Below are 27,641 nucleotides of genomic sequence, written 5' to 3'. Positions count from 1 at the left end.
TTAATGAAAAGAATAAAATAAAAAAAACAAAAAAACTTCCCCACCATCACTTGCCTTCTGAAGTACTTAAGTCACCCATGTAAAAACAGAGTGTGATTGCAAAGCATCCGATTCGCAAAATGGAACTTTTTTTTTTTTTTTTTTTTTTTTTTACATACAATGCTCAAATGAAAAAATTAAGCTGAGTCATATTGCAACATATGCAGTTAATAAATTGCCCTCATACTGAAGATATCTTCAGATGCTATCTTAATTTAATCAAGACTGCAGAATCTGTAGTTATGAAGATTTGTTACTTTGCTTCTACTGGTCACCCAGCTCATGTATATCCTTAACAACATGAAGGCATAGCAGCTACTGTACAGCACAAACACTGCTGCACATCATAAGCAAATTAGCAGTATTTAGAAAATTGAAATAACGTTTGCCTCTATATAAAAAAAAAAAAATTGGGACAGCTTTATTGATCTGTTTACAGCAAAATCCAATATGTTCCATTTAAATGTGAAATAAATTAAATAAAAATTGACCCCCCCCCCCCCCCCCCCCCCCCACACCCACACACACAAGGGACAAATAAATCTGTCCCATTACGTGCTACAAGAAAAATGATTTGACTGACCCAACTGGAAGCATGTTTCTAGAATGTTGTAATTGATAAGAGCAATAACATGCAGTTCAAAGATGCAGCTCTTGTAAATGTGTTGTGGGTTGCTGTACAACCCTTCAGGATACTGGAAATGATTCAGTTAAACCACTTTCAAACACTAGCTTTCAAGTTCCTCAGAGATACGAAAAAAGTATACATTTATAAACAAATGTACTTTGTGATCATATACTGTAGAGAATAAATTGAATCGACCTTCTAGTTCTGAAGTTTTGCCAGCTGTGTTTCAGTCTCTCAAACTAACAATCTTAATTTTGAATGTGTGTAGAACAGTCTTTTTGATATTATAATAAACTGTGTGTCTTTAGCACAAAGGTTCTGCTCACTAATGCATATCAAGTGCAAGAGCTGAATTTTTTGAGGACCTGTATTACACCCCTGACTGTCACGATGTTTATATAAGCATTATAGAATAGATACAGACAAGAAACTTAACATGGTACAATTCAACACAATCTAAGTGTATTTGTCATCGAACCAAAAAGGCTGACATGTAGCTCAAAGCTTGTTACGCGACCATGTATAGATTACGTTTATGATTAACTTTCGATTTAGAAACTGACATCTGTTTTGCCTCAAACATTTTAAAATATCTATTATCCAGTATTTTGGTGCACTTGGGTTGAGAAAGGGATCTGCAATGAGTAGTAAACCCCACTGCCCTACTGTCTTACAATTGTTCAAGCCTTGGTGCACCAGATTTCCACTATAAGCCTAAACTCCAGTCATAATTTGTATACTATAAAGTACACTATAAAGTATCATATACTCCTCACCATGTATAGAACACAACCTATACATGACAGACAGTACACTTCAACTCAGAACTGTACACCCATGCATTAAGAGGTGCCTGTGCTGATGTATTAAAGTAATTACATGATGTTCAATTATTGTACAGCACATGTACACTGCTGTCACCTTCTGCAGTGCAACCCAGGGCACCAATGAGAATGAAAATGTTTCAACTGAATAATAATACATCTCCATCGCTCTGTTCACCAGACACTGTTTGCTGACATTTCAAACCACCTTTAGATTCTTGCTATTCGTGTGAGTAGAGAACATGTGGTAGTTTCAAAACTTAGAACAGCTCACTGCTTTTTCTGTTTATTATTCATTTTCTTGTATGAACAGTAAAAGATTCTATAGGTCACTGATCTAAAAACATTCAGAACATACAGAACATGTACTGTGTTGTTGGTTTGTCAACACCCCCCCCCCCCCCCACCACCACCACCACCACCACAAACTGCCCTATTTTAATAATGTACAGCTAATGTATTCAGATCCAACTCTACTGCAGATCTATTGACCTATTTGTTAACCGAGGGTGGCATTATTCCTGGTGAGCATGTAAACTATTCTGCATCTACTTTCCGCTAATCAAAGCATGTTGAATTTAAATTAAATAAACAATCAATAACACTCTGTTGGGAAATAAAATACTTAACTATGTAAAGATCATTTCATGGGCAAGATGATGTATTTAAATTGTAGAGATGACAAAGTATCAAATATTACTACACAGACACTGCCTCCCAGATGACAGTGCATTAAAACCCTCATTGAATATTCATAGAATTTCTGACAAGGCCGAGTGACATATGATCCAGACAGCAGTAAGCAAGGATGTTTGTTTTGTTCTATAGTGCTGAAGACTAATAAGATTATCCTCTTTAACTCCAAGCAGCCTTGCTCTAAAACGATATTAAATGCTGTAGCATGAAGTTTCATTATTCTTATTAAGAATACGACTCTGACAAAGCCCTTACAAGACAAAAGTGAATAGGCTTCTTTGTATGAAAAGCTGTCTGTCATCATAATTGGAGAATGTCTAACCAAATGGTTATCATTTATATCTATAACATACTAACGGTGAAGAGGAAAAAAATCGCAGTGGGCTCCGTGAAGTGACTTTCCCTGAAAGATGATAAATAGGCACAGTACGATGAGAAATGTGTCCACGTGGAATACATTAGGGTACCGTTAAGAGACAGAGAGCAGATAAAATACCAAGGAAACATAGACAACTTGTCAATAACACAACAAGGAGGCTATTTAAAGGAATAAAGAAAAGGGGGAAAAAAAGATAGCTGTTCCACAAACCAATCCTCAGCAATACCTGGCAATGTTTTTCCTCCATGGGCAATTTACAGACTAATTGCCCCTTCCATAGTAGTGTAAATGTATTACATGGACAATTTGCCCACAGTGGAAAATCAGACACCCTGTCATATATACTGTACACAATTAAAAGAGGTTAAATAATTTAAACCAATATTCAGTAAAAAAAAAAAAAAAAAAAAAAAGGCAGATCTGAGACACTATACTGAAGATGCATTTATTTATTGCATTACAGTACAATGCTCTATATTCTAAATCAACCATCTCTCTACTGTCCAGCTGCTGTATTGAGTACTGTGGGCACAGAATAAAGCATGTAGTTTCTCACACCAATCTATTTGTGACACATGACTACCATGCTCCTTTGAACTGATAAAGATAAACTTGCTTTTCTGTAACCATTTCTTGGACACTAAAAGAAGCAATTCAATTTTTAAAAAAAGAGACATTCATAATTCAGTCAAGCAGCAGACAAATAAACGTGTTAAAAGTCCTTACTGATTGATTGAATTTGCCTTATTTGACTTAGAAGATGCTTACTGAAAAGTGTGGCAATATTTTAACATGTTGTAGCTTAACATATCTTAACAAGGAAAATTAACCGACTACAAAGCAATTAGACACGTTTCTCACTGAATTATCTTGACAAAAATAAAATTCAGAGTGAAAGTGCCTCCAACAGCATGTTTAAGAATTCAGTGTTTCCATTTTCTGAACTACCCAGCCTGATCCAAAGTTGACATACTTGCCTAGCAACATAAGGACAGGATGTGTCAAAGCTGTCTTCAGTAAGAAGATTTCTTTTCTTTTCCTTTCTAAACCGTTTTGCTCGTTGACCCTATTGACCTCCTAAATCGGTTGCTGTGAAAAAACCCCCGCTATTTACACCATTTCTTGGGTAAGTGTGAGGGGATTTAGCAAAACAAACGTGTCTCCAGCGGTAAGTACAATGTTGTGAAGCAGGCGGTGGTGGTCTTGGCTATAGTGTATACAACAGAATTAGCACAGCAAATAAGAATGAAAAACCACAAGACTTACTTTCTTGCCTCTTCAGGGATGAACAATGTGGTGACTCAAAGTACACAGAAGCCCTCTGTGTCTTACTGTACATCTGCTCTATCTATGGATAAATAAAGCAAATGACTTTTTGACAAATATGCCATCTTTCAATAAACATATTCTTACGTTACTGTAAAAAAAGTTCCAGTTCACATGCATAAAGTTTAGAAGAAACTGTTAAAATTACAAAGTACAGAGGACATATTACTAATACCTTTGTAATTACAGGGAAATACAGTTTGAATAGATTTTTTTTTTTAAATGTGATCATATGGAAAATAATTTATGTTGCCGGAAAACAGCTAATTCAAGAGGAAGGTCTACTCTATTATATACAGCACAAATACAATAAAGCAAAGATTATTAGCAAAAAAAAAAAAAAAAAAAAAAAAGTTAAACATTAAAAAAAAAAACTCAATAATGTAAGAAAGTTACGATTGCAGTTTACCGGGAATAAAAACCCTCTTGCCTGCAAGCCACATGCTTCTGTAATTTGCCTTGTTCTCATTCACAATAGTTCTCTGCCATAACTTAAATAAAGCTGATATGAATGCATGACAAATGCTTGTAATGCAATGCAAATTATGCTCAAGTTAAAAACTGAGGTTTACACTATAATAGCATTTCAGGAACTTCACACTTCCACTGCCCTGTTAAATTAAGGTAAAACGTGACTAAAGTCAAACAACCATCCTGAAGCACTATCTGAAAAAAGTTAAAAAAAAAAAAAAAAAAAAAAAATCTAAACGCTTTAAAAGAAAATTTAAAATAAGTGCCAGATTGACAGGAAACACAGTACATTTGCATCATGTTAGTTACCTGTTCTGTTTCTTTTCCTTTTTTAACCATTTAACCAGTGTTTCTTGTTTACAATTTATTCCATCAAAAAATTAGGCTACTGCTCTGTAAATAAACAGAGAAACGCACCCAGAAATTTCAATTGCCGTCTGTCTGCATGTAACTCACCACGATATCCAGCTTTTCCAGTGTTCTGTGGGGCAAGATGCGAGCAGAGGTCACAAATTCTCCAGGACAGTTTTGTTTAGAGTTGTGTTTTTTGCAAAGGTCGGTAAACAGAAAGTAAGCACTCGCTGGCAGCTGGTGGGTGATGGGAAAATATTTTAGAAATCTGATCACCTAAACAGATGCCAACTACTGTAATCCTCTTTCAGGGGATCCCTTCTTTTTATTTTCTTACCTACAAACTTAAATCAACTACTGTGATTTAACAAGGTGAAGGAATTAGGAACCTCACTAATTTGTTAGCATTACTGCACTGCATATTAAGTAGGAAACACAACACATTTGTACCTATTCAAAGCCAAATCTCTTTATAAACCTGGCAGATTGGAATATCTGCTTCTAGATTACAATGTGCACCAAATGTCTTTGGCTTGCAGGACACCATTAAAACTGAGACTATAACAGATTTCATTTTTTTATTATTATTTTCTGACTGATCAAAGAAAAAAAAATGGACACAGCATGTGCTCCTATTGAGAAAACACCCACCCTGTCTCTTTCCATTAACGGTGCAAATTAAACGTTTGGAACCTGAGCCCTTTTCTTCCCTTTTTGCAGGCTTAGATTACACTGTCATATCAGATTGAACAGTATCTAGACTTCTTCATTTGCTGACATCTGCAAAGCTATTCAGATCTGTCATCAGACTGGCTGACCTAGAGAAAATTTGATTCTATCAATTAAACAATATAGCCTCGATGTGACACTCTCCACTACTGAATACGTTATTGATTTTGCTTGCGAGAAAGGCAGGGGACAGAGACAAAGAGATACAAAAAACCCATCTGCTCCACTAATGCAATTCTAACTGGAAGAATTCTTATGAAAATCAAACCCGCCAAGGCAGAATTGCAGCTAAAACTGTTTCCAAACAAAATTGAATTTTGGGAATAATAAGCTGTTTTAAAATGTATGCATCACTTACATCAATCATCTGGCTAAGGTACTAGGGCGTAGTGGCATTCATTGTTTAGATTTGTGACAAAGTGGTTAATAATGTGCAGGTGCAGGTGATCAAAGAACAGGCAGACGATTGTAATCCAGGTGAAAAAGGTTTGTTTATTTTTATTCTTTAAATCCAGTGCCTGACAGAGAAACCAACAGTAAAAAATAATGCTGGCAAGTAATACATGCGGCGTGTATTATTTACATTTATAATCCCTGGGCTGGTCCCAAAATAATAGTCCTGTTATTGTATCCCCACATTAAACACAAAACACATACACAAGTCAGTTTAGTGCGTGAATTAGTGATTGTGGTACAATACAGTTTACAGTGGAACAAGTGAAGCGCTGTCCCAGGTTTGTGCTGGCCTCTGGTGACAGCTCCGGAACGTGTTTGCAGTCTAGTGATTACAAACAACAGACAGAACAAAACAAACACTCACGATTATTCACCACAAAAATACAAGTCCATCCAGGTCACATATTAATAACCACAAACAAAGGAACAGATATATTGTCTCGGCCCCCTTTTTATACCATCATTCATGACCTCTTGGTAAATGACTGTAGCTGCTTTTTACGATCTGCAGCTGCCACATCATTTCCCCTCCGGTCAATGACTTGGTGTACCGAAGCTCTGTCTCTTTTCTACATGACCGACTTCCTCTTAACCCTCGGAAAGAAGTGTCAGATCACGTAGTCAGAGTATTCTGTTCCTGTTACTCAGCACCCTCGCAAGTCGAGAGGTAGGTTTACCACCAAGAAACATTGTCTTTCTGTCACATATCCCACTGCTCAGAGTGGAGCCGAAAGAACACTCGGCTGAACCTACCTTTCCCGTTACTCCCCCCTCCCGAGAAAAATAATCTGCATTTTAGTGGTCTTTCACTGCACAATGTACAATGTTGTACATGAAGGGCTGTAATGCCAGATACCACCAAGTTATACGGGCATTGCTATATTTCATTGTGCTTAACCACTTGAGTAGGGAGTGATCTGTGACCAGACCAAACAAGTGCCCCAGCAGGTAGTCTCGTAAAGAAAGAGTAGCCCAGTTAATGGCCAAACACTCCTTTTCGACTACGTAGTAGTTACACTCACGAGGGAGCATCTTTTTACTAATATACAATATTGGGTGTTCTACTCCGTCAACCTTCTGGAACAGGACTGCACCCAAACCCACGTCCGATGCATCAGTGTGGAGGATGAATCTCTTGGTGAAATCTGGTGTGATGAGAGTGGGGGCCTGGCAGTCTTCGCGTAATAGTATCAAATGCCCCCTGACACTCAGCTGACCATTTAATCAAATTTGGAGCACTCTTTTTGGTGAGTTTGACTAAAGGGTTAACCATTGTGGCATACTCTGGGATAAAGCGGTGTTAATAACCGGCTAATCCCAGTAGTGATCTAACCTGAGTCTTTGTTTTGGGGATCGCCGCGTCGACCAAAGCCTGGATTTTGGTGACCACGGGCCTCACACTTCCATTTCCCATTAATCTTTTGCGGTCCAATATTGGATCAGGTCCGACAATATGATTTTCCCTTTCCAGTCCAATGTCAGACCCTGTCCGACATCATCGAAAAGACGTAAAAGCACAGGTCTCTAGTCGTTTTTTCTCCGGAAAAAGCAGAGAAAACCATTCAATGGCCGAGTGAGACCAATAGGAGCCGAATGAAACAGAAGAAATAGCCCTAGCAGTTGCACCATACAGAGATAAGCATGGGTAGCTGGCATCCAGGCTTTTTACATTGGGGGGGGGGGGGGGGGGGATTTTAAACAGCTCGTGTAAAATAAACAGCGCGTGTAAAAATAAACTGGACCTGACGTGCCTGACAGACGCTGAATAAATGGACCGCTAAGGGTTTAAAAACCCAAATATTGAGTCTCTGTCTTGGCAAACGCACATTTTCTCAAGTTGGCTGTTAGCTGGGCTGCCCTCAAAGACTGAAGGACGGCTGTAATCCTAGCAAAATGCTCTCGCCAGGTGGAGCTGTAAATCACCATGTCATTAATATGTTCATGATGTGGGCGTAAAACCTGGTCCATCAGTCTCTGAAAGGCAGCGGGCGCACCATGTAGCCCAAACGGCATGGTTTTGAAATGAAACAGATCTTCTGGTGTTGAAAATGCAGTTTTCTCTCTAGAACTGCAAGTTAAAGGGATCTGCCAGTATCTTGTCAGGTTCAGAGTTGAGATAAACTTAATCTTTCCCAGTCAGTCTAAAAGTTTGTCGACCCGAGGCACAGCGTACGCATCAAACTTGGCAATAGCGTTTACCTTCTGGAAGTCTACACAGAAGCCACTGGTGCTGTCTTTCTTGGCCACTTTGACAAATGGACTGCACCACCCACTCCTGGAAGGTTCAATCACCACAAGTTCGAGCATGTCCCATACCTCTTTGCGAACGCCACTTCATCGACTTTCTGGGATCCAGTAAGGTCTCTCTCATACTGTGACCCTGATGGAGAGTTAATGTTATATTCAACTAAGTTAGTTCTGCCGGGCAAGTCTGAAAAAACATCACTGAACTCCAAGCTTAAGCAGCTCCCTTTGCTTATCTGGAACCAAGTGTTCCCCCATCGAAATGTTTTTAGTGCTAGGGGTCTTGGGACAGGGGCCCAAAGGTTTGAATAAGTGCATTTTTATTGAATGCTGCCGTTGTCAATGCTGAGACGATTTGAGGTTGTCCTTTGCCAAAAGACTGACCAAATCCTACTATTTCTTAGTACGAGCACATGCTTCACTGCATTTTTGGATGAGCCTTTGTGCTTCTCACACCCCTCTCTCAACAGATCGAGGATGCTGCGAGGCTGTCGGCCCTACAAGAGCCCGAAGGGGGAGAACTCTGTCGAACTCAGCAGCACCTCTCTCACGGCAAAAAGGAGGTAGGGAAGAAGCAATGCCCAATGTTTCTGCTCTTACGTTACAACCCGACTTCAGGGTCTGATTAAAGTGTTCCACCAAACCGTCCATCTGTGGATGATAAACAGGCACCCTGATGGGACGTATTTTTTATATTTTATACACCTGCTGTGGCATGTTAGACAGAAAGTTGGTTCCATGATCAGTCAAGATCTACTTGGGGATCCCTACTCTAGCCATAACCTACACTAATTCTGTTGCTATTGTAGTGGCACTAATGGACCTCAATGGTATTGTCTCCGGATATCACGTTGCATAATCTACCACTACTAATATATGCGTATACCCGGAGTCAGAAAATAGCAAAGGGCCCAGTACGTCCATTGCAAGGAGTTCATAAGGAGTGGAGATAATCGGCAGTGGAACCAAAGGGGTGGGGAGCTACTCGTTGGCAGTCTGGACATGTGGCTGCATATCTCGACACATCAGTATGAAGACCTACCCAACAGAATAGAGCCAATATCCGCTCCCCTGCCTTGTCAGCTCCGAGGTGCCCCGCAAAAGGGATATCATGCGCCAGCCTCATGACCTTGGTCTGACACAATGGTGGAACCAATAATTGTGTTACAGACTGTCCTGTGCCCGGGGCTAGGTTTACCCTATACAGTAATTGCCCCTTGATACTGAAGTGTGGATATATTAGCGCCCCAGCACCATCAACATCCTTACCTTGAATAGACCGGGCCTGCCCCCAAGCGTGCACTAGTGATGGGTCATTATGTTGGCCCCACAATATGTCCACGCTTGAGTATCACATGTCTGGTATATTGAGGAGGGGTCCGAGTAACCTCGCCCTCTCGGTCACACTGCGTTCCAACTCCCTTTGACTGGCGTTTGTTACCACCCGAGCATTCTCCCACCAACCCCAGCCTTGTTTTAATGATGCTCCCTCCCATTTTGCAGTCCGTCTCTGTTTATTCATTTTTCTAGGATGGAAAATGAGGTAAAACATTTCAGCTTGAAAAGGAAACACTTCACCAATTCATTCCTTTTCTTTTTTTCTGCCATGTTTACGTGAGCGATTGAGAATGCCATTAATTTAACCAATTCTTTATAATTTGGCCAGTCTCGACCCAGAATTATTGGGTGTGGTAGCCTTTCCGCCACTGCAACTACTAGATGGTGTTTTATCAGTCCTACTGACAAATATACTTTTAGGGTGGGGTGTGTCGCCGTATCTCTATGGATGCGGGAGATCGGCACCTGGTTTACACTGCCCAAGAGACCTGCTTTAATCATGGTCTGCTCACACCCAGTGTCCACTAATGCGCGAGTTGTGACCTTACCTAAAACTGTATTCACAAGGCCCCTCCCGATCATTTTCCCCACGCTTACCCACTCCAGATGCCCAATTGCACGCTGCCATGTCACACACTATTGCCAATGGGCATGACCTGGCCTGGTGGCCTGGTGGTGTGCAGCTGCTCCAGTGGACAGGAGTTGTGGCCAGGTTGTTGTGGGCTGAGACCAGGGAATCTTCAATCTTTTGCCAATTTTATTGCTGCTTCCAGGGTGGCAGGGTTGTAGCTCTGTATCCATACCTGGGTTTTGGCGCCGACCACATGGCAGAATTTCTCCAATGCTATGGCTTCGCCCATTTGCAGACCCGTTTTCTGGGCAGGGCTTAGCCAGTGCACCATGTGGTCACACAACTGTTGCTCAACCACCCTGGGGCGTGTATCTGGGGATCTTCGATACTCCCAGAATCGTACCCTGTGCATTTCCCCCGTGATGTTGAGCCGGCATAGGATGGTTGGCTTAACAGGTCGTAGTCGGCGGCTTCGGTGTCCATCATGGCCTGATACGCTGCCTGAGCCTCCCCGATCAGGAAGGATCCCAGTTGGCTTGCCCAGTATGTTCTGGGCCATAACACAGTGGTAGCCAGCCACTCGAAAGCGACCTCCGCCGTCATTTTCATTGCCCGTGCCTTGGTGACCCAATCTTAATTGTTGGTAATTTACTTTAGACATTTTAAATAATGATCAGTAAGAAAATGGGAAAAAAAAAAAGAAGTATCTGTTAATTATATTTAAAGCCTTTCCTTAACCATGCCTTAAACATTTAAAGGGTACATCAGCACTACATGAAAAATACAAACTATCCCAACTTGCTGTTCCGAATGCATTTGGTCATTGTACAATAATCCGTATGCGCCCAAAAATCTGCATAATGCCACACTGCTATGTCTGAAATCACTGTTCCCAAGCATTTCTTCCGAGCCACAAAACATGACTTTCGCATGTACCCTCACACGTACTCTGAAACATACTGGCGCATGCTCGATGAAGCGTTGTATGAGCTTGTAACAGGACAAGCAGCCCTGTTCAGTTTGTTTATTTTTAGAACACGGTCTCCCCCTCCGCCGGAGCTATTTTGTATTTCTTTATTATTTGTTTCTTGTATTGAGTTTATTTTGTATATAAATGACGGCGTAGCCGCACTAGTTTTGTTATTGTTTTGCAGCGTGGATGGGAAGCCCCATCCACGTTAAAAACCTGTGCAGAAGGCGTCCATCTCCCGAATTAAGCAATTAATTTGTTGCTAATTGGGAGGTGGTCACCTGTATAAAAACCCTGCAGTTTTCCCTGTTCATGCTGGGGTGTACAGAGGACAGAGTATGGGAGAATGACAGGAGAGATTTAAAACGAAATTAAAACTCAGAAGTGCCGTGAAAGCTACTGCCCAGCCGGACCAGAGTGTTCTGTTTGTAGTTTGTGTTTGCGATTTGTTTTGTTTAAACATTTGATTTTTCTGTGAGCAGTTTTGTTTTGTTAAAATATTTTATTTATTTTTTGTTTAATAAACAAACAGTGCACAACATTTCTTTTCCACTGCAGTACTTGCATTTGTGCACTTCCTCATTCTGGCCTGACGTCACCACTCAGCCATTTCCTGTCAGAGCTATATTACCTCCATGTGGAAACACACTAGTCTGTGTGACAAACATGGTCCGTCTAAATTTCCATAAGGAATTTGTTTTGTGTAGTAGACATTTTTCACACTGTACGTTTCCTTCGCATGTTGTATTTTGATGTACTATTATGATTAATGTTGCATTCAATTAAAAAAAAAAGGTCTTTGAGGATGATCCGACCTAAAAAAAATATTACATTCTTTCATCCTTCATATTTGGTTTTCATTTGCATTTCCTGACACAACAGAATCATCTACACACCGTTGAGTGAGAAAAATCAAGGTGTCTGATAACAAACACCCAAACAAACACAGCTACAATGGCAAGCAAAAATCTACAAACAGAAAGAGAAAAATACTGTTCCACAGCCAAGCTGTGTCATTAAAAGTTTAAATTAAAATTTTCCCCAGCAACACAGTGTGACTGTACACAGGGAACTTCCAAAATAATGCCAGACAATATTTCAACATCAGATTGTTCAGAAACTGATTAGAGAGAATTCGTAGCACAAAATCGACTTTCCCACTCAACGGTGTGTAGATGATTGTGCATGTGTTGTGTCAGGAAATGCAAATGAAAACCAAATACGAAGGATGAAAAAATGCTATATGCTATATATATATGCTATATTTTTCTGGTCGGATCATCCTCAAAGACCTGTGGCAAAGTGGTGAGTACGTGCAGGTGAGTGCACTGCAGAGCGGATTAATCACACAGACAATGATTCACAGGTGCAAGGGTGTTTATTAATGATTATAAAATGTGCAGAGCCTTATGGCAAAACCTGTAAATAATAATAATGATGGAACTGGTACAGCGGTGTATATCACTTCTGTTTTTTGTAAATCCCACAGGTTTGACCCACAACCAAAAAGTTCTGTTCTTTTTCACCCACACAAAACAAACAGACACAGTTCCTACAGTGCGTGAATCACATGGTGAAAAGACCTCGGTGAAAAAGTGAGTGATGATATCCGGGTTTGATGCTGGCCTGCGGCTGCAGCTCTGGATCGCGTCAATAATGTTGAAACAGACAATACAAGACAAACTAACAAACATTCACGGTTACTTTCACAATTCACGGTACTCCTTCTAGGTTGTTTTGCTAACCATATACAAAAGAAAAGATCACTTTCACTACGGCCTCTATTTATACCCTCGCTCATGACCCCTAGATTAACGAGTGCATCCGCTCCTCCAATCCTCGGATGCCATGCCGTCTCCCGTCCGAGTCATTGAACTTGGGTGCCGTAGCTCAGCCCCTTTCCTAAATGACCGAATTCCACCTACAGTAAGGAATAAATTGTCGTGCCATTTAGTTAAGGGCACTCATATTTTTTTTACATAAGCCCTCAAAGGTCGGGAAGGATATCGAACACCAAGAATCATTCGATCTCTGTCACAAGACCTCATTGCGAAAAGAAATACATCATTTTCGAATCTCATTAGCCAATTATTTGACACGTGTCCACTCTGCAAACATTCCAAATCAGCTGGGGCTATATTTAAGACTTTGGGGTGGTATATTGAAATAACAATTGTGGGTAAGTCCCTTCATCAGTTGGAAATGAGAGCAACTCCGTCTTGAGTTTCTTTTCCCTGCAACCACTTACACAGCACAGAGGTTTTTTTTTTTTTTTTTTTTTTGTTTTTTTTAATGAATGCAACATTAAATCATAACTAGAGTTGCCAGCAACTTCATGGCTTTCGTGACCAGTAACAGTACCAGTGCCAAATGTTTTAGCAAATAGTGCAGAATTTTTTATATAGTAATCATGACTCTATGTGCACTCCATATTGAGCCGGGATCCTAGTTTTCCTCAATAAAAAAGAATGAAACACTCAGAATTAAATAAATAAATAAATCAGCATTATTCCATAAATACGGAAAATGAGTTTTCCCTGCCACATTATAAGACACACAAACGGTACTACTGGGTAACAGTTAACACAGAAAGTATTTATTGTTCTTGTTACACTTCTTGTGTCTCTATGTTGTATTTTAGTTTATAACTTGAATTACTCTTGAACTGTAACCTTGTATTACAGTGTAACATGTGTATTCCCCTAAATAAATAAATACATACAATAAAAATGGTTACACTTTAAATTTCTAAGCAAATTACAAACTTACCAGCACCATTAAATCAATAAAACAATTATTTATTTATTTTATTTTTTTACATTAAACATTACAAATAGTTCCCTGTTATATAACTGAGTTAGTCTTCGTCATCCAGACAGCTATTGTTAAAACAGAGCTGCAGCATAAAAGCTACAATTAGTCTGACTTTGGAATGGCACCACCTCCCTAATGTGCTTGCTGAAAAAATCTCTTAACTACCAGTTGATCCTGTTTGTACAGAGCAATGCCGGCTTTTATACACATTTTGACAAAATCTGAAACAGTTCCCCGCTGTTCTTTGGCAGGTGTAAGATGCTGAAATGATCCAAAAACAGCGGTCTGTTTGAGTGTTTCGATGGTCCTGCTGTTTCAGCCTCATCTCGTTTATGTTTCCTTGCATTAAATTTGTTTAGCGCTTCCCTACAATGGTCTACCTACGAGTGGAAAAGCACGTTACCATCAACGTGAAATTCGTCCTTGCCAAACTCATTGACCCCATCTTTAGGATTAAAGTTTATTGTTTTCAGCATCTTTGAACAGCTCTGAATACTGAAGTAAACTGAACTTGAATGCGGAAGCAGTTTTATTAGTTAGTTATGTTTATAGGTATGTAAATTTAAAGCAAAGTTGCCTGTGTTAATGTTTATATATTATACATGTATGGATTTGGTTATCATCAAACAAACAAAGCCTTGCTTGTTTTTTCACCCTCCCAAAGCGTAAAACTAAAAAATCTCCAAAAACATAGAAAATCCGTGTTTTTCTGTTTTATTATAGAAAATCTGTGTTTTTCTATGTTATTCCGCAACAAATTGATTCCTAGGATCCCCGATTAGGAGTTATAAGGCAGTTTTACATTTGACCTTTAGGTTTTTGTAGCCAGTTTATGTTGATGATGTCATCCAACGTGGCCACCATGTTTTTTATTGTAGCAACTTCCCTTTAACACCCTTTAAAAGACAGCCACACTATGATCACATGTGCCACTGGGTTTATTTCAATTGGACTAGCGTTTTGGGAGAAGAAGATCTTTGTAGTTTTTGATTATGACATCTGTACCGTGCGGTTTGACCCCATGCAGCATGGTCGCCATACCACACAACTTCTTACTCAGCTTCTTACAAACACCAGTTAAGCTTAGACTATCCCTCAACAACTATATCAACTTTCAACACTATGCAATAAGTGGTTTTCGAAAGACGAATTTTTACATTTAGGCAAAATGTTTTTTTTTCACTCAAATATAGCAGCAAACCATGTGTCTTACGACATAAGTTCTTTAGCATTTTCCATCTTCCCATAAGCATCTACCTACCTACCTACCGAATCTGGTGAGTTTGTGCAACTCTGGCAGAAAGAAAAAAATAATATATATATATATATTATTTTTTTTTTTTAATTGTTATTTTTGTATTTTTAATTGTATTTTATTGTTGTTTTATTAGTCTCCCTCCCTGTTGATTTATTTATTGTATTTTATTGTTATTATCGTTGTTTCATATGTTTTGTTTTATTTAGTTTTTGGGAATACCGATGAAAATTAGCTTTGTCTAAATCGGGTGTACAATGCATCGCTTGTTTAATCATGAATGTTTTTAATTGTACATGATTCCAACCAAATAAATAAAGCAAAAATAATTAAATAAATAAAAAAAGAAGAATCCCAACAATAACAATAGGCTTCCCAGTCCATTGAACGGAAGCCTAATAATACAACATGCGAAGGAAACAGTGTGAAAGATGTCTACTACACAAAACTAAAGCAGGTACAAGTTCCTTCCTTATGGAAAATTAGATGGACCATGTTTGTCATGCTCAAGAACAGTGATTTTGGACATTAGCAGTGTGGCATTATGCAGAGGTTTGGTCACATACAGATTATTATACAATGACCAAATACATTCGAAACAGCAAGGTGGGATAGTTTGTTTTATTTTTCATGTAGTGCCGATGTACCCTTTTAAAAGTTCCCATTCCTGTCATTTGCTACTTATTTTGAGCAATTGACTTTAGAAATATACAAAAGGGAGCCGATAATTGTCAGATGAACATTCTTCCCACATGCCGTGCACCTACACTGTATCTCCTTTCAATTCTCCATTTATAAAATACAGTGCTTTACTAATGCACACAGTGAGACTCCACAACCTTAACCATGCAATGTTTATTTATTTATTTTTTATGTGAAATGTTCTGTTCCTGTTTTCATTTCCATTTTAATCTGCATGAAGCCACACCATCTGTATTTATTCTCTGCTCCTTATCTCCAGTGACCGTATCTGAGCCTCAGGATTACATTAGTAATTCAGAAAATTCAAACTGGATGTCTGTTTTTTTTTCTTCTCTTTTTTTACAATATATTATCATTACTACAAAAACCAAATAATGAACTTTACTTCCTTTTTTTGTCCACTAATTTTAAGCCAACAATTAATTTATTCATCTTTTTACCCAGCCTGAAAACCAATTGGAGAATGCAACACCTGGAATTCATGTTTTCTCAAAGGGTTGGGTAAACAAACAGAAAAAAAGATCATTTTGTCATATCATAATATCTTAGAAGCTAGGTACTGTAGATGTATTATGAACATCTTAGGGCAAAATATCCATTCATTGAAGACTCCATGAATGCCCAGACAAAACCTGAATGCCCAGCATCCTACAATCCAATGCGTCACTATACATCAACAAATAATTTCTTGGAAAAAATAAGGTTGTTTAACATAGGTACACCTCACGCCCTACCCCAGAAAGAAGACATGCAGCAACTAATCAGTGATTGAGGTAAAATGCATGAAGTGCGTAGGCTTATTTAGAACCTCAATATTTGAATTGGATTTTGTTATGTCAGCCTAGAGTAGGTACAGTGTATTCATTCTCTTGTCTAAAGCTGCCACAGGCAGTCTCCAGATGAAGCACCAAGAAACAGCCTTGAGGGCATAGCAGCAAAAAAAAAAAAAAAATAGGGCAAAAGAGAGCTTTATAGGACTTGCGGTACACCCCTGCATATTGCCACAGTATCACAACTGTGTGTGTCGCCGTAAAGAAATCAACCTGAAAAATAAAACACATAATAAAACACATATCATAATAATAAATGTTTTTCCCACACCAAGCTCCCACCAAACTGTGCTTTATTCAAAAGCTGTGCAGTCTACAGATTTGTTTTTATATTACAACAAATACTAAACATTCACACCGCCAATACTGTATCAAATGCTGTGCTCTTTTATCAATTAATAACATGAACCAATATTTAGAGGAGGAGGAGAAAAAAAGCCTCCCCCAAACACTCAATGTCAGAGTCTCTTCCTAGAGAAACACAAAGTGATCCTCCAGAAGGGTAGAGCAAGCAAGTCACTGAAATGGAGAAGAGCTCCCTTGGGCCACCCTCCGGGGCTTCTCTGTGTACTGCCTATTACAGAAACACTTGTATATCAGCTGAACTCCCCAGTCATGTCTAGCATTACAGGGACAGCAACCATCAGAGGGGAAATTTCACAGGCATTCTGTCATCACTCCACTACCTCCTGGAACACTGAAATCTCCTTGCTGGCTGTGACCCCTTTTTGTATGACAGAGGGCCTCGCTATTGGAGGTCAACCAACAGCACCAGGTCAGAACCTTACGCAACAAACGATTTAAATACATTTTAAAAAAAACGTATTTTCTTTTCTTAAATAAACTTAAAAAATGGTGCTTGTTGGTATATAGTCAAGAAGAAAATACTTGGTCCTGTTTATAAAGGGCTGACTCTTTCAAATGTCATCAGTTAGCAATAAACAAACTATCTTTAAAACATGCATGCAAGATTTTCCCAGCAAGGGTACAGTAGCAGTACTCTTACTGGCCACAGGAAGCGCTAATGCTATCACAAAGCAGAATATAAATGCATACAGTGTGTGGTATGGATTGCATCACAGTTTGCAGCACTGTGTACAGACCAGGAATATACTGTTTACAGTTTTTTGCATTGGGCAGATAAAAAATAAACAAAGTTTTATGTTAAATTTAACAAAAATTAAGGACAGTAATGCAATACAGCTCAGCAAGTTATAAAAATCGAGTGTTAAAATATTGGGTCAAAAGGGGGAAGTACACAGCCACAGTAATCTGTTTTCCAAAACAACCGCCACGTCAATTTAGTTAGTTCATTGTAACTTTGAAATGCCTTGGATATTGTATAGTACCTTCATTGGGTGTGGCTTTCACTCCCCAGCTGCAAGCCAAAAATCATAAAAGCCTTTCACTGTTCTGTTAACTTAAAGAAGCTGTAAACAGCTCAATAAAAAATGTACTGTAGCTCAGTGCTCAAGGAGGTACATAATATCCAGAAAAAAACAAACAATCTAAAACAGATGGTAGGATTAACATGCCTTAGACTCATAGAATGCAATTGTGTATAAAGCAGTGTCAAAATACTTATTACTCCATAAATTGGTGGACAGCTAACTTCACAATGAGCACAACTGTTGATGGTTTATTTTGTCTGCACTCAGTCACACTGTTTCCAGCAGAGCGTGGTGGGCTACTATCGCATGTGTAGGCTGCAAAGCAGACCTGTTTACTGGAAGCGTTCCAGCTCAAGCACTGTGTAAGAGAATCAACTTTGGAGATTGGGAAATTAAAACAATATTTCTCTGGTCTTTTTTCTTTAAAACTATTACACTGGATCCAATCAGACACTTTCGCTCTGAGCTCTTCAACCAAGACAAATTGATTGATTGATAAAGCCGTCTGCCGTGTGGAACACGCACGTTCGCTGCTGAGTGACAGGCACGAGATCGAGACAAAGGCTCAAGCTGATACGCCCCGCAGGCAAACAGGATATATTTATATATCAACACACTGAACAGATCACTTTGGTAGAACCGAAAAATGTAATTAATAAAAAAAGATGCCCTAATTATACAGTATGTTCTGTCTGCATTTGGGAGCGATCAGCTTGTATAATGCCACACCTGCACAACACCTTCTTTTGGGTGGTGCAGCCTGTGCCCTTTATTGTTTAAATGATTGAAGTGGAACAGTTTTGTGTTTAGAAAAATAACAATGAAGTAATGAGAACATAGAGAATAATGCAATCAGTGTTTTTGAATATGTGAGGCTGCCTAATGGATGCCTTTTCAAATTGACTTTGTGACTTAACGATATGGAAGAAATCAAACAACTTTTTTTTTTTTATATATAAAATCACTAATTATTTTACAAACTCTCAATAATTTAATTATAACAGAAGACACAGTAATACTATGTACTGCCTTGACTTAAGAAAATGGAAAAACAACTGCTATGGCAACCCATTACCACCTACTCCAAAAAGGTGGTAACTACTCACACACTGGGAAATCTTTTATGAAATAAATAAATAAATAAAAACAAAAATATTTCTGTAGGCAATCAGTACAATAGCTGAGCTAAGCTCTCACTGACAATGGTTAGATGGATATCGTATGTAACGGTACAGATACTTGACAGGAAAGGATTACTGGTTTTGGTACAGTTCATTCAGTACACAAAAGTCCTGACTAAAAAATTAGGACACTACTGTAAACCTTTAAAACCATGTTTTTTAAAACTGGGGTTCATGCAGGACTTGACATTCAGTGTTTCCATGAAATCTGGCTCTTCTGGAATTTTTTTTTTTTTTTTTTAAAATTCTGTAATCAATACTTTACTACACAACAAAAACCCCAAAGCCTGTCTGTTTTTCCATCATATAGATAAAACGTGGCTTAAAAGTGAATTATCACAAGACAAAGCAAATCAAGACACAAAATATCATGCCCTGCAGCTGTTAGCATTTTCTTTCATGTGGGTAGAACCAACATCCATTTGTAAAGGTCAGGGTGCTCACTTTCCAATACACCAGTGGATATCAAGTACACATTTGGGAATCTGAAGTGAATTGTAAAGGAAAATGAAAGAGAAAGAAAAAAAAAAACCTACAGCAGTCCGTCGCACACCCGGTTGCAGTGGGACCAGAATAAGTGCGGATATGTAAAAAGTTAGATCATTAATCCTGTTTTAAATACTATTATACACAGCTGTAACAATTACTATATTTCACACAATTATTGTTTTGAGATTCAGCTTTTGTTAAGGACATCGCCTAAATTCCTTGTTTAGAAAGATACAGGTATTAATGGTTGCAAGAGGATAGCTGTCTGCTGTGTGGGTGTGTGCATTCGCTACTGAGTGACAGGCAGGAGATTGAGATGGAGGTTGAAGTTGATAAGCCATGCAGGCGAACAGGATTTATTTACATGTCAACACACTGAACAGTTCACGTGACAATACCAGCAATGGCAGCACACAGGAACACAGTGTACGTAACCTTTGGCAGGATCTACAATGTCTGAAGTATCTTCTCTGTTCAATAATAAACCAACTCCAGCTACTCGCCCGGCTGTCAGCGGTTTCAACTTGCTTACTCACTCTTTGGTATCCAACCTTGTTTGTTTTTCTCACTCACAATTTTCAGCTTCTTTAGCCCAGTTTTGCAACAGCCCCAAGGTGAATAAAACGGGACATTTTTCTACTTGACGCCCTGCAATCACACACAGTAGACAGGCTCTCCCAGGAGTGTCAGGTACTTCATTAACTTGGTTACAATAAATACACATGATTTACAATATATACAAAACAAAACCCTCTTCATACGCAGGGCTCCTGCCCTGCCACAGTGTATGCACTTACATTAGTATCGGGTAATTCACACAGTAGCAAAATGTATAGGTTTACAAAAAATAATTGTAAACTTGCTTCCGCTTCCTGTAGCCATTTTGCATCAGTGTGTAGACGTGGGTGACACTGCTGAAGAGTTTGATCATGGTGGATAAATGGTTAGGGCGGATATGTGATGGGTGGATACATGACAGATTACTGTATTTCAGACAGACATTATATATATATATATATATATATATATATATATATATATATATATATATATATATATATATATATATATATATATATATATATATATATATATATATAATTATTATTCGTTATCGTACATTACTTATCAATGAAAATCGATGCATTGACACTGCATTCAAAATAAAGAAAAAAACATTAGTTTTAGACAGCAAAAAGAGCACAAACCAGATTATGTGATCCCTATGAAAAGCCATCTGGGACAAAAATGTGTTGTGCTGCTTTGGGACAGAAAAAAGGCAAGCACGTCACTCTGAAATGCCTCGATTAAACAGCACTCAACATCCTCAAAATGTTGTGGGGTGATTTTTGTTGCAACTTTCTGTTATGTGGAAAGTAACAAACAAGAACCAAAACAGTGAATTTTTCCTCATCACTTTACAACGCCTTTCCCACGTTTGTTTTATTTGAAGTGTTTTAAGTTAAATTTCAGTTTTTGTTTGTTCAGTTACAAAAAGGCACACAAACCTCATGTTATTACTTTATGAAGACGTGTCTACGACCACTGTTTACTGTGAAGAAATGGCAATGGCAAGGAATGAAAATAAATAAATAAAATGTGGTGTCAACTTTATGTACTATATTTTGGGAATAAACAAAACAACGTTTAACTTAAGCTGCTATCTGGCATCCTTTGTTTTGTAGTTAATTCACTGGGGTAAGTAAGTCCTACACAAATTGCCAACAAAAAATCAAGCCAACAAAGAACCTCTCTTGGTCAGCACCCCAGGATTTCTATGCCAATTAACCTGCAACACAAATTTAGCTGTGCAATGTTAAACTTAAGGAGCCTAAAAATAGTTAATTTTTCAATCTATGGCTGTTTCACTGAAAGAAAGTTACATTTTTAAATGATTTGCAATTATTGTAGGCTTGTTTTCTTACGACAGTCATCGCTGCAATATGATGAAAACTGTATAATAAACTGGACCTCAGTAGAACAGAGACAATCTGTTCAGTTTTTGTAGATATTAGCCTTACAGAAACTGTGAGGATGAACAGAAAATTACACAGAAACGGAGTAAACAGTGTTATCATCGTCAATCTGTATTCATTACATCTGACAGGAAATCCAACATTAACCAACTGTCGATTTTGTGTTGAAGGCTTCTGCAATATCTTGAAGTTTGATAAAACACAGGTACAGTAATAAAGTACTAAACTAGCATGCATTCTCATACAGACACAAGCACATGAACACACACTACGAGCAAGTCCAAGTAAAGTTTTAAGAGTTCTTTGGGAGAATTTTTTTTTTTTTTTTTTTTTTTTTTAGAATAATTGTAACACTTTATTGCTGTAGCTTCCTCATTGAGCAAAACAGTCTTATCAGCCTACTGTATACTTACAGTACCACTGACATTACTTTATCCTCTATCTGCCCCCCAAAAAAACATATTCAGAGTTGAACTCGTGTACCTCTGCCTGTCTTTCATAACTAAATTGATAATTTCAAAACACTGTAGTGCTCACTGGTTTTCACAGTACAGTACATCCCAGTTTTATTTTCCACAATAAAGCAGGACACAGGTTAGCACTTGCAGAAGTACTGAAACTGAATCATATTATAAAATTGAGAGTCAATTTATTAAGCCATTATGTTAAGTGGACTGGACTTTGCTTTTAAACAGGTGGGGCCCTACTGTGCACATCATATTTACAGTAGCTACCTTGGAAGATATCATGGAATTCAGAAATTAAGACTGAATGTCACTCGTGGTTAACAAGGTATATCACTTTTTAACTTCAAAGCAATGTTGTAAGCTAAGAGAATCTGATCTGAACACAAGAGAAAGAAAGAAAGACAGACAACAGGCAATCAAAAGGTTCCCCCACCTCCTAAAATCGACAGATGGACAAATAAGAATGCAATGCCTTGATTTCAAATCATCTTTAGGCCCTGTCCACACTACATAACCTATCTCAAGAGCGGTTCTCAAAGTCTGGCTACAGTTGTTAGCAGTGCAATGGACTGTGGGACTTAATATGACATTATTCGACGATGCACTGTATTTTATGTTTACAACCCAGCAAATATGCCACAGACGACATACAGTAGCACTTCTTCACACGAATGTTATGGCTTTGTTTCTTAAAAACACAAGGTATATTTTATCATAATGTGTGCATTTCGTTTTGAACTCTGAAGTTCTCCTTGACTGATTTCATCGCTCCAGATATCAATGTGGCTTGATTTCCTCAGAAAGCCTCAGAAATTGTATATGGACCAGCAGTATTGATAGTTGTTCTCAACTCCTTCAGAGACTAACCCCTGAGGTGATCTCGAGTCCAGTTCTCGAGTACGGTATTAAAGGCTGCATAGTGTAGACATATTTAACATTTTTATGGTTTAAAGGCATAGTGTGGACAGGGCCTTTGCTGTTTGTGTAGTATATATTAAAACTACTTGGATTTTTATCTTAAATGTATAAACATTAGCAGATTATATATTAATGGGCTGCACTGCCCTTCCGTCCATGCATGCTTCACAATCACGTGACATGCAATTAGTTGACTACCAGTTTCTGAGGTTGACTTACTTTTCTATTCGAACAGTTGACTAGCTGAATGTTCCCTGCTACCCCTAATCTGTAACCCTCATTGCACTTATGCACACACAACACTTGAAACTGTTAAGTCATTTTGAAGTAGCCAGCACTTCAGTTTAAGTGTAACTTTTATAGTATTCTGTCCTTAGAAAAGTTACTCAGAATATTTCGAGGCAACAAACCCCGATTGCCCATGAACTAAAAAGTACAGTATTTCTTTAGCTGGAAATACATGTTGGGTACATATTAGAATAAAAGAAATAAAACAAAATACAATGTGGCTTGATAGAGAAGGGGTATAGATTCTGCATGATAAAGTCACCAATTTACCAACAAACAAACAACTGGAGAATACAACTCCGAATGTGTCTTTGTTTACAGGGGGAAAGTTATGTAAGAAGTTGCTGGTAACAAGGGAATGTGTGGTACTGAGTTCCTAACAAACAGCTCAGTACAGCTCCAAAGACAATTTTGTCAGTAAACAGTACTTTATAGGCTACTTTAACTATTCATAGCCGCCATCTATGAAAGCTGCTTGTCACTGCTGGTCTGGAGAACAGATAGACCAGAATAACTGTTTCCGACAGCCCTTTCATGCTATACAGATATGTGTTTTTTGGTCTGTCCCTGTCAGAGGAACCCAGGTGCCTGTGCTCTTAATCATGTTTGTACATGAGTTAATGCGGGACTTCCTGAGAAAACACAGAGGTCTCCATCAGGCCAAGCACCATTCCAGTGAAAGTGAAACCTATTCTAGTCTGGAAATAAAGCTTAACATATTTAGTGTGAATGTTTCACAGATACAGTATGTATTTAAAAAAAAAAAAAAATTGGAGTGGCCAAACACATGTGCATGCTTGTTTCTCCATCAAATGAGCAGAATGGTTTTGAAGCCAAGTTACTGGTTCATGGAACAGATCTAAAAATGTGCATTTTTATATTTAGTATTATTGTTATTATACAATGATTTTCACTGTCGACAAGGTAAAAATAGAAATGGTCTTCTTTTTATGCTTAAGTACAAATTTTGTGTGCACATTCACCTACTCGTGTGTGGTTGTCGTTTTTAAAAATTAGATTTAAATCAACATACTATAGAAAACACAAACTACTGTATTAACACATACTATTGGAAAAAAAGTCTATACTCATTCCTGGCCACACACTCAAACAGTAAAAAGCTAAATGTTTGCTGGTCTGTACTATAGACTTTTTCAGCACTTTTTATGCTCTGTTAAAGGGTATTGCAGGAATAAGTACTCAAGGGCCAGCAGGCAGGAACTCTCTTTTTTTATTGAGCAGTCTTTGGTTGTTTACTACTGTATAGCTTTTTAATTCCTCCCTTAGTTTACCATGAAAAAAGACACGATATAAATAATTTGGTTTAGGATAGGAAGCTACTGAAGTGCTAAAATACAGGCTGGTCCTTAAAGGGTTACATGTTGCAATTGTATTATTATTATTATTATTATTATTATTATTATTTAGGACAAAGACCAAAATCTTGAATTATTTTACTTACTGGATATTGCATTGTTATGGGGCAATCCCCTGATTGAATAAAATGTATTCTAATAGAGCTACATATTAAACAGCAAAGTGTTTTTTGTTTTAACCATCCTGAAACACTACATTACAAAAGACGAGATCTCCTGCAGGAGAGAGAGCACTCGTTAGAACGGTATCATGTGTTATAGATCTTGCACGCTAATACAATAAACTCAATTATTACTGCAGATAAAAAATTAAAAAAAAAAAAACTTCCATTGAAATCAAAAGGAGGAAGGGAGGCAATGCGTATTTGCAGATGCATGGTAGAACAATACTGAAACAGAAGACATGCTTTTAATGACCTTTTTTAAAATACTAATATTTAAATTGTACAGCTTTGATGCAACACCCCTTCCACTGCCCATGTGGAGCTTCAAATTACAACAATTTCAAAACTCAAAACGACAGGACACCACTTTTAAAATCAGAGTTTTAACTGTTTAAAGAGGATACCACCCCCCTCGGTAATTAATATCAGCTAAATATGTAACACTGGGGAGGAAAGAAGACTACAGTACAGCAGCAACCTTTCCATCTCTGCTTGACAGGGGTTCATGCTCGCTGTTTTTTTTTTTTTTTTTTTTTTTTTTTTTTTTTTACTTGACAGTCGTTCAGTCACTCATTCCAACTTACTGCCACAAGACTGCAGTGTCAAATGAGTGGGGAATTCATCATTTAAAAAAAATAAATAAATAAATAAAAAAATTCACCCCAATTGGCAGCTAACTTGACAAGACTGCGTGATTGCGAAAGTGTGATTGCACTCTGTCTGAACTCTATTCTCAGCTCCCGCGCCTTAAAGATTTACTAGAATAATAAAGATAAGGCCAACATTACCACCAGGTAAATAAACACAGGTGCCATTTACACAGCACATTTAGGTTAACTTCTTCCCAGCACACACTTGCTTGTGCTACTGTACCCAATTCGACTGTACATGTCATGTTTTGGTAAATTAAGAGTAATAATGCTTAGTATTTTTTTTTTTTTTTTTTTGGAAGTACAAATCTATTTCTCCCTAAATTAGTGAAAATATTTAATGGAAAAAAAAAAACACAAAACATTTTACATTTTTCTAATAAAGAATGGTGTTTGTTTAAATAGCAGTGCTCTGTCAAAGAACTGCAGTGATTCACATAGTTGCAAAGTGAATCCCCTTCTCAAATTTCACAGTCCCCGGTAAATACAATTTTTTATATAATAAAATAAAGCAACCAATTTTTTTCGAAACGACTGCAGGTCCTAGATATGTTTTTTTTTTTTTTTTCCCCTGTCTATAATAAATCTTCACAGTTACTCTGGAAAACAAATAAGGTTGAAAAACAAGAGACATCACAGTACACGAAGGATAAAGCAACTTGTAGAGGATTATTGTAACCTTAGGCAAAGTAAATGTATGGTACGAGAATTTTTTGTTTTTGTTTCTCACTCAGTACAGAAAGCAGGTAGCACAAGTACTGTCTCACGCAAAAGTCGATTCATTAAATTACATTCCTATTTAAAAGTAATATGAAATGAAGAGCCACGACCACACTAATATTCTTAGTCAAATTCATCTCCCCCTGCATCCTCCGAGTCTCTGTTTTTGAACTTCAACTATGAGCAAGACCAAAAGTAGGCTAGTACAGTAGAAAGAAAAAAAAAAAAGAGGAAGCTACTGCCTCAGCCTGTGAGGTTTTTAAAAATACAAGCCAGCCCCTTTCATCCTCTTTACAACCCACACAGCAAAAGCTTGCCCAGCATGAGATCCGGGGCTACCCCACCCAGTCCTTCCAACAATAAAATCGAATCCACACTCATTACAGGGACCTCAGTCAGCAGACACCTTTCACAACCTGCTGCTTAACATTTAAAAAAATAAATAAACATCATATAGAAACACAGACAGAGAAATAAAAGGATCACATACACAAAAAGATCACAAACCTTGCATCCCCACCTTCGGTTTTTCAAACCAAGAATATGCTAGTGCTCCAGGAAAATATGCAGCAGTAGGGCCTGAAACCAATGAGCGCTGTGAGCCGGCCAATCAAGGGAGGCTGCCTTTGGATGGTAGCCAATCATATCATAGCTCATTACTCAGTCAGACAAAAAAAAAAAAAGGCTGGGGGGGTGGGGACACAAAAAGAAACAAAAACCAGAGAGAGAGAGAGAGAGAGAGAGAGAGAGAGAGATGGTGATGGTACAAAGTAAAGGGTTAGGGTGATGAAAGCTTAGTGCTCCTTGTGGACAAAGACGTCAGAAAGAAGAAATATGAATTAAATGACAATTTGATGTTTGTTCTTTCCGTAGCTTAAGCCCTTGTTCTCTGCTCTCCCCACTCCTAACTCTTGAGTTGGCTGGTCTATCTTTAATTATTTTTCTTTATTTCTATCTGGTCATAAGAAAGGCAATTCTCTCTTTTTTTTCTAAATAAATAAATAACGGCCTTGTCTTATATGGCTTAAAAGCCTTAAATCAGAAGTGCATTTCCTTCACTATTTTGTTTTTTGTTTTTTGTTGTTTAACCCATACAGGATTTTTGATGTTAATTTTTTACTATGGATTGTTACACTGGAAGCCCACAAGACCTTCGTCTTGCTTTTGTGTAAAAATGAATAGGGAAATGAAAAAGGGGTAGGGGTGGGGGTGGGGGTAGTAGTTCAGCCAATTTTGAGCTTTGACACTTTTACTAATATATAAGGACATACATTTTATTATAAATATTTCTTATTTTGATTAAAAAAAAAAGGAAGAAAGAAAGAAAAAACAACAACAACTACAACAATGGCAGTGCATTTTTTTGACTTTGTATTGTAGGACATGGCCATGTTGCAA

At 38.1% G+C, this 27,641-nt stretch overlaps 1 protein-coding gene across 7 annotated transcripts in view; it reads right to left on the bottom strand.

Moving 5' to 3' along the window:
- Positions 1 to 26,845, bottom strand: part of LOC121330963 (C-terminal-binding protein 1-like) — a 101,689-nt gene extending 74,844 nt beyond the window's left edge. For 2 of the 7 annotated variants that reach the window (XM_041278047.1, XM_041278055.1), the window contains exons 1-2: positions 26,751 to 26,845; positions 3,833 to 3,914 (exon numbers count right to left, since the gene is read on the bottom strand). In XM_041278047.1, coding sequence (XP_041133981.1) covers positions 3,833 to 3,905 — 73 coding nt within the window. In that variant the 5' untranslated portion in view covers positions 3,906 to 3,914; positions 26,751 to 26,845. Of the gene's footprint in view, positions 1 to 3,832; positions 3,915 to 4,819; positions 4,952 to 26,750 lie in introns of those variants that run through there. The other 5 variants (XM_041277991.1, XM_041278000.1, XM_041278038.1 and 2 more) reach the window with 5 other exon arrangements.
- Between the last annotated feature and the right edge of the window lie 796 nt (positions 26,846 to 27,641).

This window comes from Polyodon spathula, chromosome 2, assembly GCF_017654505.1.
Source record: "Polyodon spathula isolate WHYD16114869_AA chromosome 2, ASM1765450v1, whole genome shotgun sequence".
NCBI classification, from domain to species: domain Eukaryota; kingdom Metazoa; phylum Chordata; class Actinopteri; order Acipenseriformes; family Polyodontidae; genus Polyodon; species Polyodon spathula.
The sequence above is the reverse complement of the archived record's forward strand: the minus strand, read 5'-3'. Positions and strand labels throughout refer to the sequence as shown.